The following is a 17,737-nucleotide window of genomic DNA, read 5'->3' as shown; positions in this document are numbered from 1 at the left end:
AGCTTTGGCCGCAGGAATCCCAGGAAGGCCCCAGAACTGCACTGCACTAGCATGCTGCCGGTTCTAGTTCATTTGTAATCCTCTTGGATCTTTTTAGGTCAGACACCAGAGATGGAGCACAGGGTCTGGGTCTCTCTCTCTCTCTCTCTCTCTCTCTCTCTCTCTCTCTCTCTCTCTCTCCTTCTCAATCTCTCTCCCTCCTCTCTCTCTCTCCTTCTCTCTCTTTTCTCTTCCCCTCCCTCCCTTCTTCCCTCTCTCTCCAATCCTCCCTCTCCCTAGTTCTCCTCCTCTCCTTCTCCCTTTCTCCTTCTCTCTCTTATCAGTTTCATCCTTTCTCTCTATCCTCTCCTCTTCCCCCATCGTTCCTCCCTTCTCCTTCCATTTCCTCCCATCCTCCCTCTCTCCCTCATCCCTGTCCCCGTCTCCCTCTCTTCCATTTTTCCCTCCCCTCCCTCCCCTCGCTGTCTCTTCCCTCTTCCCCCTTTCCCTGTCCTCCTCCCTTCCCTCCCTGACTTTCATCTCACTAAGCTGCTTTGACCAAGAGTTTAGAGAAAAATCTAGCGGCCTGGCCGCCCCGCCTCCTTTCCTCCACCATCCTGGCCCAGTGTCTCCTTCCCCTTCTAGCCCACACCATGTGGGTGAGACCTCTCTGCCTGGGACATCTGTCTGAGGACACTTGGCTCCTTGCCTCTGCATCACATTCTGTGCTATGAGATGGCGACATTCCCTCCTCCCGACTCGGCGCTTCACCCCAGGGCCAGGCTGCTGAGACACCCCAAGAGATAGGACAGTCCGTGACGCTCCTATACCACGTACTTTGTCCGTGAGCAAACCGATGTGAGTCACGTCTGTCCCCGTCTCATAGACAGACAACCAACTCTTGACCTGAACCATCCAGGACTCACAGCAAGGCTGGCTCCTCCTAACCCCACCCCACCTCCATACCTAGGGACCCAGAACACAGAACTATCATCACTTCTGCGTGCATTCCCTTGGTCTTCTGACTGACATGCTTTCATTCAGTCACTTAACACACATTCTTCTCCTCTGTGTCCCTGGCTGGACAGACATGTGGACACAGCAGTAAGAGAAGTCTAACCTAGTTTTCTTGGATCTGGAGCCAGGGAGACAGAGCCCTCGCCAATGATGACCCAGAGTGGCCAGGGATAGACTAGGAAGGTCACAGACAGCGTGGCGCTGAGACGGAGTGTTTGAACCAGACCAGGGAGGGCAGATAGGGCTGCCCGGAGGAGTAGCCTACAACAGTGACTTCAGATGAGCTAGGGAAGGGGTGCAGAAGGGACCCCACCAGGCCACAAGATAAGTGCTGGGAGATGGTTTGCTGTAAGGTGAGGCTGACATGTGGAAGCAGGAGAGAAATGACAGCAGAGAAACAGTATGACAGAGTAAGATTAGGCCAGGCATGATGGCATGGGTCAGTGCTCCCAACCACTCAGAAGGATGGAATAGGAGGATCACAGGTTCAAGACCTGCCCTGCTAACTTAGCAAGACCCTGTGTCAAAGTTTAAAAAGAGAGGGCTAGGACATGGCGTAGGGCCAGAGAGCCTGCCTTGAATCCACCAGTGAAGAGCTGGGGGCATGGCTCAGTGGTAGAGCCCCTGCCTAGAATCCCCCCAGTGAGGGGCTGGAGGTGTGGCTCAGTGGTAGAGCCCCTGCCTAGAGTCCCCCAGTGAGGGGCTGGGGTGTGGCTCAAGGTAGAACCCCTGCCTAGAATCCCCCAGTGAGGGGCTGGGGTGTGGCTCAGTGGTAGTGCACTGCCTAGAATCCCCCAGTGAGGGGCTGGAGGTGTGGCTCAGTGGTAGAGCCCCTGCCTAGAATCCCCCAGTGAGGGGCTGGGGTGTGGCTCAGTGGTAGAGCCCCTGCCTAGAATCCCCCAGTGAGGGGCTGGGGACCTGTGTCAGTGGTAGAGCCCCTGCTAGAATCCCCCAGTGAGGGGCTGGGGTGTGGCTCAGTGGTAGAGCCCCTGCTAGAATCCCCAGTGAGGGGCTGGGGGTGTGGCTCAGTGGTAGAGCCCCTGCCTAGAATCCCCCAGTGAGGGGCTGGGGTGTGGCTCAGTGGTAGAGCCCCTGCCTAGAATCCCCCAGTGAGGGGCTGGGGACCTGTGTCAGTGGTAGAGCCCCTGCCTAGAATCCCCCAGTGAGGGGCTGGGGGTGTGGCTCAGTGGTAGAGCCCCTGCCTAGAATCCCCCAGTGAGGGGCTGGGGGTGTGGCTCAGTGGTAGAGCCCCTGCCTAGAATCCCCCAGTGAGGGGCTGGGGTGTGGCTCAGTGGTAGAGCCCCTGCCTAGAATCCCCCAGTGAGGGGCTGGGGACCTGTGTCAGTGGTAGAGCCCCTGCCTAGCATATGAAGATCCTGCAGGGGCTCAATCTCCAATAACAAAAACCAAAAAGCCAGTGTGGGACTAAGATTTTCACACACTGCACACACACACACACACACACACACACACACACACACTTGTCTGCTTCACACAGCTAAGCCTGCCCAGCCTTTAACCCAAAAGAGAAGAGATCAGAACACACAAAAGGTGCCTCATCTTAGTAATGGGGCCCGAAAGTTAGGTTCAACCCTTTGGGGTTTTTCATGATGAAGTGGAGAACCGGGGAAGGCAATACTGACCCAAAGACTCCTGACCACATCACTTCCCTCGTCAAGCTTAAACACCTTCAGAGTTGGGGTGTCAGTAAAAAGCTCTGAACCTGACTCCCACAAGCAAAGCACAAATGTGGCGATCCTCATAATTATTATTGATTTATAATGTAGCTGCACCAAAGTATAAAATCCTCTTTTTCTTTTCCTTTTTTTATTTTTATTTATTTGTTTGTTTGTTTGTTTAATTATTTATTGGTTTTTTGAAACAGGATTTCCCTGTGTAGCCCTGACTATCCTGGAACTGGCTTTGTAGACCAAGCTGGCCTGGAACTCACAGAGATCCATCTGCCTCTGCCTGCCAAGTGCTGGGATTATAGGCAAAGGTGTCCATCACCACCACCAGGCTATAAATGTACGATGTTAAAGTTTTTTTTCCTCTTTTCTTTTTCTTTTTTCAGTGCCAAGAATTGAACCCAGGGCCTCAGGATTGCCAGGCAGGTCCCTTATCACTGAGCCACATCTCCAGCCCCAAAGTATAAGATCTGAAGTATCTACTAAATAACGTCATTCATGTTCTTCCTTGACATTAAAAGCAAAGCTTCAAAGCTGGAGAGATGGTTGAGTGGTGAAGAGCACTGGCTGTTTTTCCAGAGGAACCAGGTTCAGTTCCCGGCACCCCACATGGTGGCTCACAGCCATCTGTAACTCCAATTCCCTTGGATCTGCCGCCCTCTTCTGGCCTCCAGGAGCACTGCAGGAACAAACATTCATGCAGGCTAGCCAGGGTGAAAATAAATAAATCACTAAAAAGCAAAGCTTCGGGGTGGAGAGATGGATCAGCAGTTAAGAGCACTTGCTGCTCCTTCAGAGGGCCAGCACTCACATCAAGCAGCTCACAAACATCTACCTATAACTTCAGTTCCAGGGGATATGGCACTCTCTTCTAGTACACACACACACACACACACACACACACACACACACACACACCAGGCATGGTAGTGTACATCTGTAGGAGGTTGGAACGGGAAGACAACTCAAAGAATCTCAAGTTTAGCACTGGCTGGATTAGGATTAAGAGTACAGACAGAAACTAGCACACGAGGTATGGTGGTATAGCTGTGACACCTCAGTAATTGGTAAGCTGAGGCAGGAGGATGGCAGGTTCAAGGCCAATCTGGGGTGCAAAGAAAGACATTGCCTCAAAGCTGGAAAAAAAAAAAAAAAAAAAAAAAGACTGAATTCTGAAGCCAGACACCTGTGTTGAGAAAGCCTGATGGCGGACCCGGGGAATCAACTGAGCTGCACTGGCCGTGCGAATATGGGTACCTGGGTTCAAGTCCTAGGACCCATGGAAGGTAGGGTGCAGAGGGGCATGTCTGTAACCCCAGTGCCTCTACGACTACATGCAAGGCAGAGACAGGAGAATCTCCAAATGCTTGTAGAAGAGCCAGTCTGGCCTGCTACAGAGCGGAGAGCAAGACACCCTATCTCAAATAAAGTGAAAGGTGAGGACCAATGCCTGAGGTTATCTGTCCCCGGAACCGTGCACACACACACACACACACACACACACACACACACACACACACACACACACACACAAGCTCTGATGATTCTGTACCACCTGGGTGATCTAGGACAAGACCAGAGTCCTCTGTGTGTCCTTAACAGGACATCAAGGCAACCAAGACATGGGCCTGCCTCATATGCCAAGTGAACAGACACCAAGTCCTCAGAACAGGGCCTGGCGCTGAGTGTTATGTAACCACCAGCTGTTATTATAGGACACTTTTTTTCAGGGCTTAACAGGGTCTCCCTTACCAAACTCTGTGGACCCCAGGGTAAGAACTGCACAGGGGCGGATGCACACAGACTTCCTGAGTTGGAAGGAAGCCTTGCAGAGATGGCGACCCTGGCCACGTCTCCCACACTATCCCTGGGGTTTCCCCCACCCCACCTCCACCCCCCATCCCCACCCTCATTCCCAGCCCAACCCACACCCTTTCCTATTTACACCCAGACAGAGTCAGCCTACAGCTGACTCACCCTTGGCCCACACCAAGCTATTGTTCTTGGGTGAAGGGGACATAAAAGTGAGGATCACATTGCCAAGGGCAAGGGTAGGGGCTTTCAGCATCCCGACTGGCCAACGGACAGGGACACCCCAGATGCATGGCGGGGTTGACGGGCCAGGCTGAGAGACGGCAAGGGACGGACGGGTCAGGGCTGGACACCAAGCACGCCGCACTGAAGTGCTCCACAGACAATGACACTCAGCACTAAGTGTCCCAGACACACAGACACAGGACCTGGCACACATTCAAAACCTTTTACAGACCCAGGGAGCTGGCGGTACAAGCTGAGTCCCTCCTGGGGACAGAGACGTCCACACATCACATCAGAGAGGCCCAGGCACACCAACGCACTCATATTCTCACACAGGTCAGGCGCGGTTGAGGGTTCTTTGTTTCTCTGTGATGCACACACTTGGAAATGTGCACATATACCAACCAGTACACCTGCCAACCAAACAGCCTCATACAGTCGCTTAAGTCTGCCGGTGTCCTCACATTCACACAGCCAATAAAAGGCTGGTGACTGACTCCCGTGTGTGTGTGTGTGTGTGTGTGTGTGTGTGTGTGTGTGTGTGTGTACAAATATTTTCGCTCACCACCCAGATAGCTTGGGAGCACCTGGAGGTGTGCCCTATTCTTTTGTCTGGCTCCTACAGTTGCAGGCTGAGGACACGGACAGGTCACTGCACAGCCTCTGTTGCTTATCTGCCGAAGTCTTCGAGCTCCAAACCTTGTTACTCCAGTCGTTCTGTTATATTGCCTGTCTTGGGGTGTGTGTGTGTGTGTGTGTGTGTGTGTGTGTGTGTCTGGGGATTTAATCCAGGACCTTGTGTATTCTAGGCAAGTGCCTGGCTGAGTTACAATCATAACCCCTATTGGGGGATTCTAGGCAGGGGCTCTACCACTGAGCCACACCCCAGCCCCTCACTGGGGAATTCTAGGCAGGGTCTCCACCACTGAGCCACACCCCAGCCCCTCACTGGGGGATTCTAGGCAGGGGCTCTACCACTGAGCCACACCCCAGCCCCTCACTAGGGGATTCTAGGCAAGTGCTGTACCACTGAGCCACACCTCCAGCCCCTTACTGGGGGATTCTAGGCAGGTGCTCTACTACTGAGTCATGTCCCCAGCCCCTCACTGAGGGATTCTAGACAGATGTTCTATTGCTAAACCATGTCCTCAGCACACAGTATGTTTCTATTGCAATCTCTTCTGGTCTTTTGCTTAGACGCACACCCAATATGGTCATCTTTCCAACCCTGCCCAAGTATACAGATACTCACATAGCTCCCTAAGGGCAGCCTCAGGTGCACACACAGATCGCAGTGTCACCTAGTCTTTCTCCTCCGTGCATACATTTCAGCATCACCCAGCTTCTCTCTCTCCTCCCCTTCCCCAATACACACATAGCACATACAGAGAATGCCAGGTCAGACTTGCAGCCAATACCTGGAGGATCTCCAGAAAGGCAAGCTGGCTACCCCGCCCTCTATTCCCAGTCTCTGGATTCCCATTCTCTAAGAGTTGCCTTTGACCTCGCCTGCTCTTCCCCTAAGCACACCCCTTGCCCTCCCCCCACCCCCCAGACCTCCATCTGGTGGGTCTAGGCTGCACTCTGGCCTCTCTTCTGCCTCCCCCATCCCCCATCTTCTCCCCATCCTCTCCAAAAGCCCAGAGGCCAGGCGCTGTAGGCTTTCAGCAGTTGCCATGGCAACCGAGCCTCATCCTTCATCCCCCTGGGGGTGGGCTGAGGACCCGGCCAGCCAGACCGATAAGGGGGTTCCAGTTACTGTGGCAACCGTTTCGGGCCTAAGCTCTCCCCTTCTGCAAGAAGAGGGGGGTGAGTGGCGAGTGAATGGTTGCCACAGCAACCAAGGGGCGCCCACAAGAACTGGGAAGAGGCAGCTGAGCCCTACCTCCCGTGCCCAGGGCTGCTGTGGGCACTTAAGCATCAATTCTCCCATCCCCACGGGGTTGTTTCAGGGGAGGGAGATAAAGTACAGATTATAAAACAGGGATTCCATTCATTCTCTCAGCTAGCTACCCACCATGAACCAATCACCCACATCAGCTGGTCCACCTCACGCCCCAGACCCTTCCCACGAAATGGGTCCAGTCTGTCAGGAATGTCTCCCATTGCTGTCTCATATGTGTGCCCGCCTCTGCCCCTTGCTTAACAGGAACTACAGAACGGGTGTGCCTAGTACAGGGCACGGCAGAGGCCCTGAATGCCGTTCACAGCTTTATCGCAGAGAAGGTCCGAGAAATCCCTCAAGCGATGACCAAGCCCGAGGTGGTCAACATTCTTCAACCCCAAACCACGATGAACCCCGACAGAGCCAAGCAGGTCAGCTGGGAAAGGAGAGTGGGTTCTGTTAAAGATGCGATGTGTGTGTCAAATGCCTGCCTGCTGGTGGTTAATAGTCGGAAGTCGGCTCTAATAGTCTAGATAGGGCTCCATACTGCTGGGAGCGGGCTGGATTCAGAGGGATTGGGGATCAAGGCTGGCACTCCCATCCATCCATCCTTCCGGAGACACTCCAGCTCCTTTCCTTCCCACCCTTGTCTCTCAAAGGAACCTGCCTCCTACTTCCTGTGTTCGCCGGAAGTGACTTCAGTGACAGCCCAACCCCTCCAGAATTCTAGAAACAGCCTCTTTATCTCCCGCCTCCTCCCTAATACCCATTATGGGGATATCGTGCTTTGCTTAGCGGAAGAGAGGGGCCGGTCCCCACCCTACCCAACCCTGTCTAGAAAGGATGGAGAAGAAAAGGCAGCCTCTCAGTTGCCTTAGTTACCAGGAAGCGGTGGTGTAAGGGGTGTGGCAGAGAGCGGACCAATGGGTTCCTGAGCCTCTCTGGTTGCCATGACGATGTTGCGCCTGGGCCAGGTGGGCCCTTCGGAAAGTCCCTGATTTGCAGTCTTGGTTTTTTTTTTTTTTTTTTTTTTTTTTTTTTTGGGTTTGTTTTTTGTTTTTGAGGACCTGACCCAGTGGGAGGATGGGGCTGAGAAGAGGAACGCAGGGATGGATGGATACAAGCGCTCCGGGTTTTCTCTTCACTCCCGTATACATGAACTCTTGACACAAAGGAGAAAAGCCCTTGCGCCGGCTAACAGGGCGCTTGCGAGAGCGCCTTCAAGTCCATCTAGAAAGCAAAGGCTTGGTTTTAAGGTGCTGGGATTCTTCAGCCTTGGCATTGAGGAGACCATAAATCTGAATTCTCCTAAATCCTGGGGACACGGTGGGAGGAAAGCCCTGGAGGAACGCGTTCCTGGTGACCGCCACCCACCAAAACAAAACAAAACGTTGCGGGCTTGAGGCTTCGCGCGCGAGGCTGCTGTCCTTGGTGCTGAAGAGGCTGGGCTCCTAGCGCCCAGCCAGGTCTCTCCGAAATGCCTTCACACCCGGCAGGGCGTGGATTCCACGCAGCTTAGAGAGAAGGACATGGCCCCCTCCCTCCGCTTTGGTGGTGGCCACAAAAGAGTGGGGACTCATCGAGTGTTTCTGGATGTGGCGTGGGAAATGGGATCAGTACCACATAGGCCTTACACTCACACAGGACGGTCACGAAAGGTTTCAGAACCAGGATCTATCCTTTCTTATCAATTCCGAGGCTTCAAAAAATGAGAGAGCGCATGGCTGGAGGCCCAGGCTGTGGAGGCGCATTGGAGTTGAATCCTCTGTTCTTCCCTACTACTTTTGTGGCCCTGAGCAGATGACAAGATTGTGACTGCTCCTTGCCTGGTTTTTCTCATTCTGTAAAATGAGATTTATTATGGTATAGATAGATTTGTGAATGGTGGTTAGCACATCGGTGTTTGAAAAGCATTTAGCGTGGATGCCTAGTACACAAACAGTTCAAACAAAATGCCCTGGGCAGGGTGGTACATTGTAATCTGGCATTGGGGTGGTGGAGGCAAGAGGATGGAGAGAGTTTCAGGCTATCTTGAGCTACACAGCAAGACTCTTCTCTCCCCTTCAAAAACAAAATGGTAGCTGTTCTGGACTTTGTTTTGAGACAGGGCTCATGCTCATACTGTGGCTGACACTGGTCTTGAACTCACAGTGATCCTCCTGCCTCAGGCTTCCGTGTGCTAGCATTAGAGGCCTGAGCCACCATATGTGGCTTTCTTTCCCGTTTTTCTATTTGGCATGTGTGTGTGATGTGCTTGTGTATATGAAGAGTGTTTACGTGTGCATAGGTGCACTCACGTGTGCATATGTGTACGGGGTGTGTGTGTGTGTGTCAGGTGTCTTCCTCAGTCTTTCTCCACCTTATTTATGGAGGCGAGGGTCTGTTGCTGAACTGGCCAGCCTGACTAGCCAGCAGGCTCCGAGGATGCCCGGTCTCTACCTCCTGAGTTCTGTGACTATGTACAACCCCCACACCTGCCTGGTTTTCACAAAGGTGCTGGGGATTTGAACTCCATCCTTGAAGTTTCAATCCACTGAGTCATCTCAGAAACCTATTTTTTTGGACATAGGGCTTTTTTTTTTTTTAAATTAAGGTTGGCCTCAGATTCACTAGGTAGCCCATGCTACCACCACCCACCTCCTGAGTGCTGGGTTTACACATGTGCACCCCCAAATCCTGTCTCTCTGGTGCTGGAAATTCAGCCCAGAGCTTTGTGCATATTAAGCACAAAAATCCACCAACTGATCTACAGCCTCAGCACTGTTACAGCATTTCCTCCCACATTTAGTGTGTGTGTGTGTGTGTGTGTGTGTGTGTGTGTGTGTGTGTAGGTCAGAGGGCAATCTGTGGGAGTTGGCTTTCTCCTTCCACCACATGGGTTCCAGAGTTGCCACTCAAGTAGTCAGGCCTAGTGAAGCAAGCACTTTAACCCACTGACTCCGGTTACAGGACTCGCCTCAATCAGGACCGCCATCCGCCTCTCTTCCACTCTGGGCTTCTGTTAGACGCTTCCTTTCTGCAGGCCTCGGCTTCTCTTCTGCTATGGTACAGCAGCTACATCCAACCAGGACTGTACATTCAAATGTTTTCAAGATTCAGGAAGGGACTAAAAAGCATTAAGGGCTGTGTCTCTCTGAAGGGCAGGCCATCTTAACAGGGACAACATAGCCCATGACCAGCCACCCCCAATTCTTCTCATTGGGGAGCACAAACCATTTCCACATTTTGGAGACGTCTCAAAAGAAGCCATGATTCTCCAGCAGCTGCTGGCTTTCAAAGGTTGATCCCATTCTTAGAGTTCAGTATTTTTATTTATTTTTATTACTTTTTTATTTTGACGCAAGGTCTCACTCTGTAGCCCAGGCTGGCCTAGAATCCCCTATGTAGCTCAAGGTGGCCTCAAACTCAGGGCGAATCTTCCCGTCTTAGCTTTGAAAGTGCTGGGTTACAGGCATAAGCCACTATGCTCAGCTGCCATACAGAACTTTGACAAAAACCCCTGGCAAGTGCTGGCTGCCACTGTCAGGGCTTCTGTCCTTGGTAGTCCTGTTTGGAATTTTCCATGAGCTTGTAAATCCCAAAGGCAGATAACAGGTGTTCCTCTGGCCTCTCAACCTGCCTCCAAGGGCTATGCTCTGTGATTCCAAGATTCTGGGCCCATCATCACGTACACACCTGTCATCTCAGCACCGAGAGGCTGAGGCAAGAGGATCTCTAGTTAGACCTCTGACTCTGCAATTTAAATAAAAAATCCTTTTCTCAGTATATACTCTTATTCCGAGATTTGGTACTTTGGGGGGTGGGGGGTATCTCTCCTTTTTAAATTTTTTTTCACATTTATTGTGTGCATGAAAAAAAAAAAAGGGAGAGAGACAAAAAAATACAAAAAAAGTGGCCGGGCGGCAGTGGCGCACACCTTTAACCCCAGCACTCCGGTGGCAGAGCCAGGTGGATCTCTGTGAGTTCGAGGCCAGCCTGGGCTACAGAGTGAGTTCCAGGACAGGTACCAGAACTACACAGAGAAAGCCTGTCTCAAAATACCAAAAAAAAAAAAAAAAAAAAAAAAAGAATATTGTGTACATGCATGTTCATGTTGTTATGGCCACGTTGTGGAGTTCAGGAGACAATCTGAAGGTTTCAGTTCTCATGTGTGTCTCTCTCTCTCTCTCTCTCTCTCTCTCTCTCTCTCTCTCTCTCTCTCTCTCTCTGTCTCTCTCGTGGGTTTTGAATGTGTTTCAGGACTCTGTGAGTCCGCACCTACGAATGTTGAATTCTTTGGTGCTGTAATTCAGAGCTTGTCCTGAAGGCAGCTGCCATCTTCTTCTTGGGATTTTCCTTGTTTGTTTCCTTGTTTCCTTTTGCTGCTGTTCTTGTTTCTGTTTTTGTTTTGAGGTAGCGACTCACTCTGTATGGTAGACTAGCCTGCAACTCACTACGTAGCCCAGGCTGGCCCGTAACTCTCAGTTATCCTCCTGCCTCAGCTCCCTGAGTACTAGGATTACATGTATGGGATACTATGCCTGGCTTTCTTTTCTTCACAGTCACTGTGAAGAAAATGTTCTAAGTCTTTCCTTCTAGTCTTTTGAAATGTAGATACATAGTAGCTGTATAACATGAGTTGGATTTAGCCAGTTCAGCTTGGCGAGATGGCTCAGTCGGTAAAGGCTCTTGCTGCCACACCTGCCCACCTGAGTTGGATCCCCAGAACGATCGTGGAAGGAGACAACTGACTCCCGAAAATTGTCACAAATTGTCCCCTCTGGTCACTGCCCTCCCCCGCACCGTGGCACACGGTAAACGGAAAACCTTATTAAAGGTTGAAATGCATTTTTAAATGACTTAGCAGTTTCATTGTGTTTTACTCGGGATTCCATTGCTGAGATAAAACACTGGCCAGAAACAATTTGGGGAAGGAAAGGTTTATTTGGCATAAGGTGGCAGTCCACCATCAGAGGAAGCCAAGGCACGAATTTGGCAGGGGGAACTACAGCAGAAACCACGGAGGAATGCTGCTTGCTGGCTTTGCTGGCCTTGGCTTCCTTAACCCAGGGGTGGCACCGCCCACAGTGAGCTGGGCCTTCCCACATCAACCATAAATCAAAAGACTGTCCCACAGGCTTGCCTACAGGCCAGTCTGCCAGAGGCATTTTTCCAACTGAGGTTCCCTCGTCCCAGATGACTCCAGCATCTGGCTAACCCGGAAACATCAAACACAGTCTGCATACCAGCCATTTGCTTAAGTATGGAGTCAGCCAGGGCTGGTGGCCCACGCCTCTAATGCCCGTTACCCAGGAGCCTGAGGCAGGAGGGTAGGACTGTCTACATAGTGTGTTCAAGGGTAGGTGGGCAACTGAGGGAGACTCCATCTCAAAAAAGTAAAAAGGAGAGCTGGGGGTACAGTTCAGTGGTGGAGCGCCTGCCTGGCACGTGTGAATCCCACGGTTGAATGCCCACTATCAGGCAAAACCGGGAAGTGTGCAGCTCAAAGACTCAGTGTGTACGTAGAGATGTGCATCCGCCACCAGTTAGTTTTAGAACACTTTCTCACCTCCCAAGTTAATCTTTTAAAACAACAAAAAAAAATTCTTTAAAGACAGGTTATCACTCTGTAGACCCAGGGTGGCCTTGAACTCATGCTGACCCACTTTCCTCTGCCTCCCAAGTACTGGGATTATAAAGGTATGTGTCATCATGGCCAGTTAAAATTGTATTTGTTTCATCTCGATAGGTTTTTCTTTGTACTTGTTTAATTTTGCTTTGTTTTGTTTTGAGATGAGGTTTCACTATGTAGCCCAGACTACCCTTGATCCTACCGCTGAAGTCCCTGAATGTTAGGATTACAGTCATGTGCCATCATGGCTAGCTTCCAAAAGAAATCCTTCAAAACATTTTTCTACACTTATTTATTTATTGGGTGAAAGAGTAGGTGCGTTTTACAATCATTGGTTCTCTCCTTCCACCATGTGGGTCCCAGGGACCGAACCCAGGTCCTCAGGCTTGGTGGCAAGTGCCTTTATTCATGGAGCCATCTCACCAACCCTCCAAAGAAACCTTGACCCGCTTGGTTCACCCCTCAATCCCCTCCCCAGCTAATTCTTTCCTCCTCTCTAAGCCACCACTAATCTGCTTTCTGTGTCTACAGATTTTCCTGTTCTGGACACTCATAGAAATACAGTCATAGAATATAAAATCAAGCAGGGTGTGGTGATGTAAGCCTGCATTCCCAGAGCTCAGGAAGTGGAGGCAGGAGGATCAGAAACCCAAGATCGTCCTCAGCTACATAGTGAGTTCCAGGCCAGCCTGGGCTATGTGAAACCATGTCTTAAAAAAACAAAAACAAACCGAGGGAGCTGGGGAGATGGCTGAGCAGTTCAGAGCACTGGTTGCTCTTCCAGAGGATCCAGGTTGGATTCCCAGCACCCACATGGCAGCTCACAGCCATCTGTAACTCCAGTCCCAGGGGATCTGATACCTTCTTCTGGCCTCTGCAGGCACCAGGGTACACACGTGGTACACATACATACACGAAGGCAAAACACCCATACGTACAAAATCATAAAATATATTTTTAAGTATAAAACGTGTGGCTAACCAGAGCCACCATCGAATTCCAGAAGATTTCTACTATTCCTGTGGCTGTCACCCCGGGCCCTGTCTCCTCCCTCGGGCACCCACTAACCTATTTTATGTTTCATGTGGGCCGAGGAGCACGCTAAGGCCACGGCAGATTGCTGGGAGTCTGCCTCCAGAGACCCTTGAGTGTCTACTGCCGAAACTAGAGGCCCGCTGGATGGGATGACTCGCCAGGAAGCTCTTGGGGTCTACCCCTCCGTCCCCAGCGCTAGGGTCACAGCACGCAGAGCCATGCCTGGCGTTCTACACAGGTGCTGGGGATTCAAACTCAGTCCTTGGAGCCGGAGCACTGGCTCAGCTGGGAAGAGCTCTTGCCTCTCTGCTAGAGGACCTGGGCTCAATTCCTAGCACCCACCTGCCATCTAACAAACCGTCTATAACACCAGTTCCCAGGGATCTGCTGTCCTTCACGGGCTTCTGGAGACAGGATCCTATGCATGCATACATGCAGACAAAACACACACACACAAAAATAAATAAATAAATATAAAGATCCGTTTTTATAACCGGGTACAGTGGCACACACCTTTAATCCCAGCACTCGGGAGGCAGAGGCAGGTGGATCTCTGAGGAGTTCAAGTCCAGCCTGGTCTACAGAGTGAGTTCCAGGACAGCCAGAGCTATAGTGAGACCCAGTCTCAAAAAAAGAAAATTATTTTTTATTATTTTTTGATTACATGTAGGTCTGTGTGTCTGCATATGGGTATGTGCACATGAATGCAGGTGCCTGTGGGAGCCAGAGGTGTTGGATCCCCTGGGCCTGGAGTTAGAGGCAGTTGTGAGCCACTCGATGTGGGAACCAAACTCGAGTCTTCTGAAGGAGCAGCAAGCGCTCTTAACCGCTGGGCCATCTCTCCAGCCCCCTAACCAGTTTCTGTCCATGTGGATTTGCATATTCTGGACAGTCACGTAAATGAAACCACGTGGCCTTTGATGTCTGGCCTCTTCCACTCAGCTTGTTTTCTAAGGGCACCCATGTTACAGCGTGAGCTATGCCAGCTCTTCGTATTTATCCCAAATACTACTCCGTTACATGGATGCACCTCACACTTTATTGTTCTTATGCATCTTTTTTAAACACAGAAGACCAGGCCAGGGAGAAGGCTCGGTGGGTCAAAAGTGCTTGGTCCTACAAAGTCTGACAGCCTGAGCCCTCACTGTGAAACCCACAAAGAACGGTGGATACAGTGATGTGAGTGCCCTCTGACCTACACACACACACACACACACACACACACACACACACACACACACACTAAGTTAAACCAACTGTCGAAGAGATGGATATAGTTCGTAATTGACATCCCAGCACCAGAGTGGCAGAAGCTGACAGATCTCTGTGAGTTCAAAGCCAGCCAGGTCTACGCAGCAAGTCCAAAGACATTAGTAAGACTCTGTCTCAAAACAAAATAAAAATGGGGAAGAAACTAAATACAAGAGAAATAAAAGGCAGGCAATTTGCTGTAAATGAGGTGGGTTTTAACATGTAACTCTTCAGGTGGGACCACAGTGGAAAAAATGATATCACAGTTCATACCCAGATTCCAGAAAGCAATTAGCTAGATCACAGGGTGGTTCCCCAGACTCCTTCTTTTGGTTTTGGTGTTTGTTTGGTTTTGTTGTTGCTGTCTTGTTTTGTTTTTAAAGTCTCGAGGTGTAGGCCAGGCTCGCCCGAACTCACCATGTTGCCCAGGCTGTTCTTGAACTCACGGCCCTCTTGTTTGAGCATCCTGTGTGTGCTAGAACTACCGGCATTCAAAACCACACCAACATCGTGCCCCCAACCACAAACACATTCCGAGGTGCTGGTCGGATTCTGCGGTGTGGATTTTGACACAAGAGTTTGAGGGGGAAATCAGGAGGCTGAGTCAGGAGGACCATGAGTTTCAAGCCAGCCTGGGCTAAGAGAGGGGAGAGGAGAGCGGAGAAGAAGGGGAAGGAGGGAGGGAGAGAGAGAAATTTGTAAAGTAAGATCCGAAGCCCTTGGAGGGGAGACTAGGAGCCAGAGCACACAAGGACAGAAGTCGGAAGGGATGGCGCAGGCTTGGAGCAGACTCAAGATGGGCTCCTAGTGGGTACGCCATTAATAAACTTTTACCTGCCACGGAAGAAGCAGCGTTCGAGGTCCCAGGAACGTGGACCAGGGTGGCTGGGGGATTGCTAAGATCTGCATTTTTTTTTTCTTCCTGTTTTCCCCTGAGATGGGGTCTTGCTTATGTACTTATAGCTCAGGCTGACCTCAAACTTGACATCCTCCTGCCTGGAGTGCTGGGATTACAGGCATACAGCACTATACCCCGCCAGATAGTTCCAAATTTTCCTTTAGGAACCAGTAGGGCTGTCCCGGCTTATCAGGGGACCGCGGTGAGCCTGATGATGGACACTGGAGGAAAGAAAGACAAAACAACCCAGAATTGATTTGAGACGGCTGCGCGCCCCGTTCTCCCCGGCGCAGACTCTGTCTCTTTCTCCTCTACGCAGGCCAAGCTCATCGTCCCCAACAGCACGGCGGGACTGATCATCGGTAAGGGGGGAGCGACCGTGAAGGCGGTGATGGAACAGTCCGGCGCCTGGGTGCAGCTGTCGCAGAAGCCCGAGGGCATCAACCTGCAGGAGCGCGTGGTGACCGTGAGCGGCGAGCCCGAGCAGGTGCACAAGGCCGTGAGCGCCATCGTGCAGAAGGTACAGGAAGACCCGCAGAGCAGCAGCTGCCTCAACATCAGCTACGCCAACGTGGCGGGGCCCGTGGCCAACTCCAACCCCACCGGCTCGCCCTACGCCAGCCCGGCCGACGTGCTGCCCGCCGCGGCCGCCGCCTCTGCCGCCGCCGCCTCGGGTCTGCTAGGCCCGGCGGGGTTGGCGGGCGTGGGCGCCTTCCCCGCCGCGCTGCCCGCCTTCTCGGGCACCGACCTGCTGGCCATCAGCACGGCGCTCAACACGCTGGCCAGCTACGGCTACAACACCAACTCGCTCAGCCTGGGCCTCAACTCGGCCGCCGCCTCGGGCGTCCTGGCCGCGGTGGCCGCGGGCGCCAACCCGCCGCCGCCGCCGCAGCTAACCTCCTGGCGTCCTACGCGGGCGACGCCGGGGCGGGGCCGGGGGCGGGGGCAGCACCGCCACCGCCACCGCCCCCGGAGCGCTGGGCTCCTTCGCGCTGGCCGCGGCCGCCAACGGCTACCTCGGTGCGGGCGCGGGGGGCGCGGCTGGAGCGGGGGGCGCGCCCCTGGTGGCCGCCGCGGCTGCGGCCGGGGCTGCCGGCGGCTTCCTGACGGCCGAAAAGCTGGCGGCCGAGAGCGCCAAGGAGCTGGTGGAGATCGCGGTGCCCGAGAACCTGGTGGGGGCCATCCTGGGCAAAGGGGGCAAGACGCTGGTGGAGTACCAGGAGCTGACGGGTGCGCGCATCCAGATCTCCAAGAAGGGCGAGTTCCTGCCCGGCACGCGGAACCGGCGGGTCACCATCACGGGCAGCCCCGCGGCCACGCAAGCCGCTCAATACCTCATCAGCCAGCGGGTCACCTACGAGCAGGGGGTGAGGGCCTCAAACCCACAGAAAGTGGGATGAGGCCTGTGGTGTGCGTCCCCACCCCCTCCCGCTCCTCCTCCCTCTTCCTCCTCTCCCAGCTCCCGCCAGACTTCAGCTTGGTGTGACTCCTGCTTGGCTTGGGATGGGGCTGGGGTAGGCCTGGCTGCACCCTCCCTTCTGGTAGTCATAGGCAGGATTGAGTGACGGCTGGGGAGGGGGCTCTCAAGAGCCCCTCCCCAGCCTCGAATTGACCCCTCTTCTCTCCCTCCCTGTGCTTAACTGGGCCTGACCCGCCTCCCAGGGTCCAGGTCTATGTGATATCTGTATATATTGCATTTTGTTGATTTTAATAGAAAACAAAGCGTTATTTTCTCTTTCTTTCCCTCCTTTTTTTTCCTTTTTAACTTTTTCTTCTTTTTTTGATAAGGACCCCCCCCCTTCCTTTATAAGATTTTTGTTGACATATGGGAGGAGGGGAGGGAGCCTCCAGGTCACCTGGAATGAGGTGCCTCCCCCAGACACAACATCCTGCCTCTCTGATTGCAGTTCCAGATCCTGGGGAAGTGCGGAGTGCAGAGGAGTAGAGGTAGCCACCCAGGAGTCAGAGCTGAAATGAGGGGTTGGAACATAGCCGCCCCACCCCCCGCCCCAGGATTCCCACATTTCCTAAGCTCCACTGTCCCCCTGCAGTATTCTCTCGGTTGGAAGTGTAACTCTCTTCGTTGAGCAGATATGTTCCTGCTGGAAATGATGCCAGCTCTGGGATGCCTCGGGTCCTGTGAGCCGCGGTGTTGGGAGAAGCGCAGGAACAGTTGCTGTGGCTTCTCGTGGCTTTTGGTAGAGAAACGAGGGTCCCCGTTGTGATGTCACTGAATCAAGTATTTATAGGGTGCTTCCAGTAACTCCCTATGATGTCATAGGAAGTATTTCCTCAGAGGCCACTTCCTGTACTGGTGAGAGAGGAAAAAAAAACCA

The 17,737-nt window shown here is 52.5% G+C and overlaps 1 protein-coding gene across 1 annotated transcript in view; it reads left to right on the top strand.

The window, feature by feature from the left end:
• The window catches only part of Nova2 (NOVA alternative splicing regulator 2), a 34,338-nt gene extending 17,198 nt beyond the window's left edge, over positions 1–17,140 (top strand). The window contains 4 exon segments of the mRNA XM_028856142.2: positions 6,871–7,037; positions 15,721–16,276; positions 16,279–16,371; positions 16,374–17,140. Coding sequence (XP_028711975.1) covers positions 6,871–7,037; positions 15,721–16,276; positions 16,279–16,371; positions 16,374–16,801 — 1,244 coding nt within the window. The 3' untranslated portion in view covers positions 16,802–17,140.
• The last annotated feature ends 597 nt before the right edge of the window (positions 17,141–17,737 follow it).

The sequence above is a fragment of the Peromyscus leucopus genome, chromosome 1, assembly GCF_004664715.2.
Source record: "Peromyscus leucopus breed LL Stock chromosome 1, UCI_PerLeu_2.1, whole genome shotgun sequence".
NCBI classification, from domain to species: domain Eukaryota; kingdom Metazoa; phylum Chordata; class Mammalia; order Rodentia; family Cricetidae; genus Peromyscus; species Peromyscus leucopus.
This window is presented reverse-complemented; position numbering and strand designations above follow the sequence as displayed.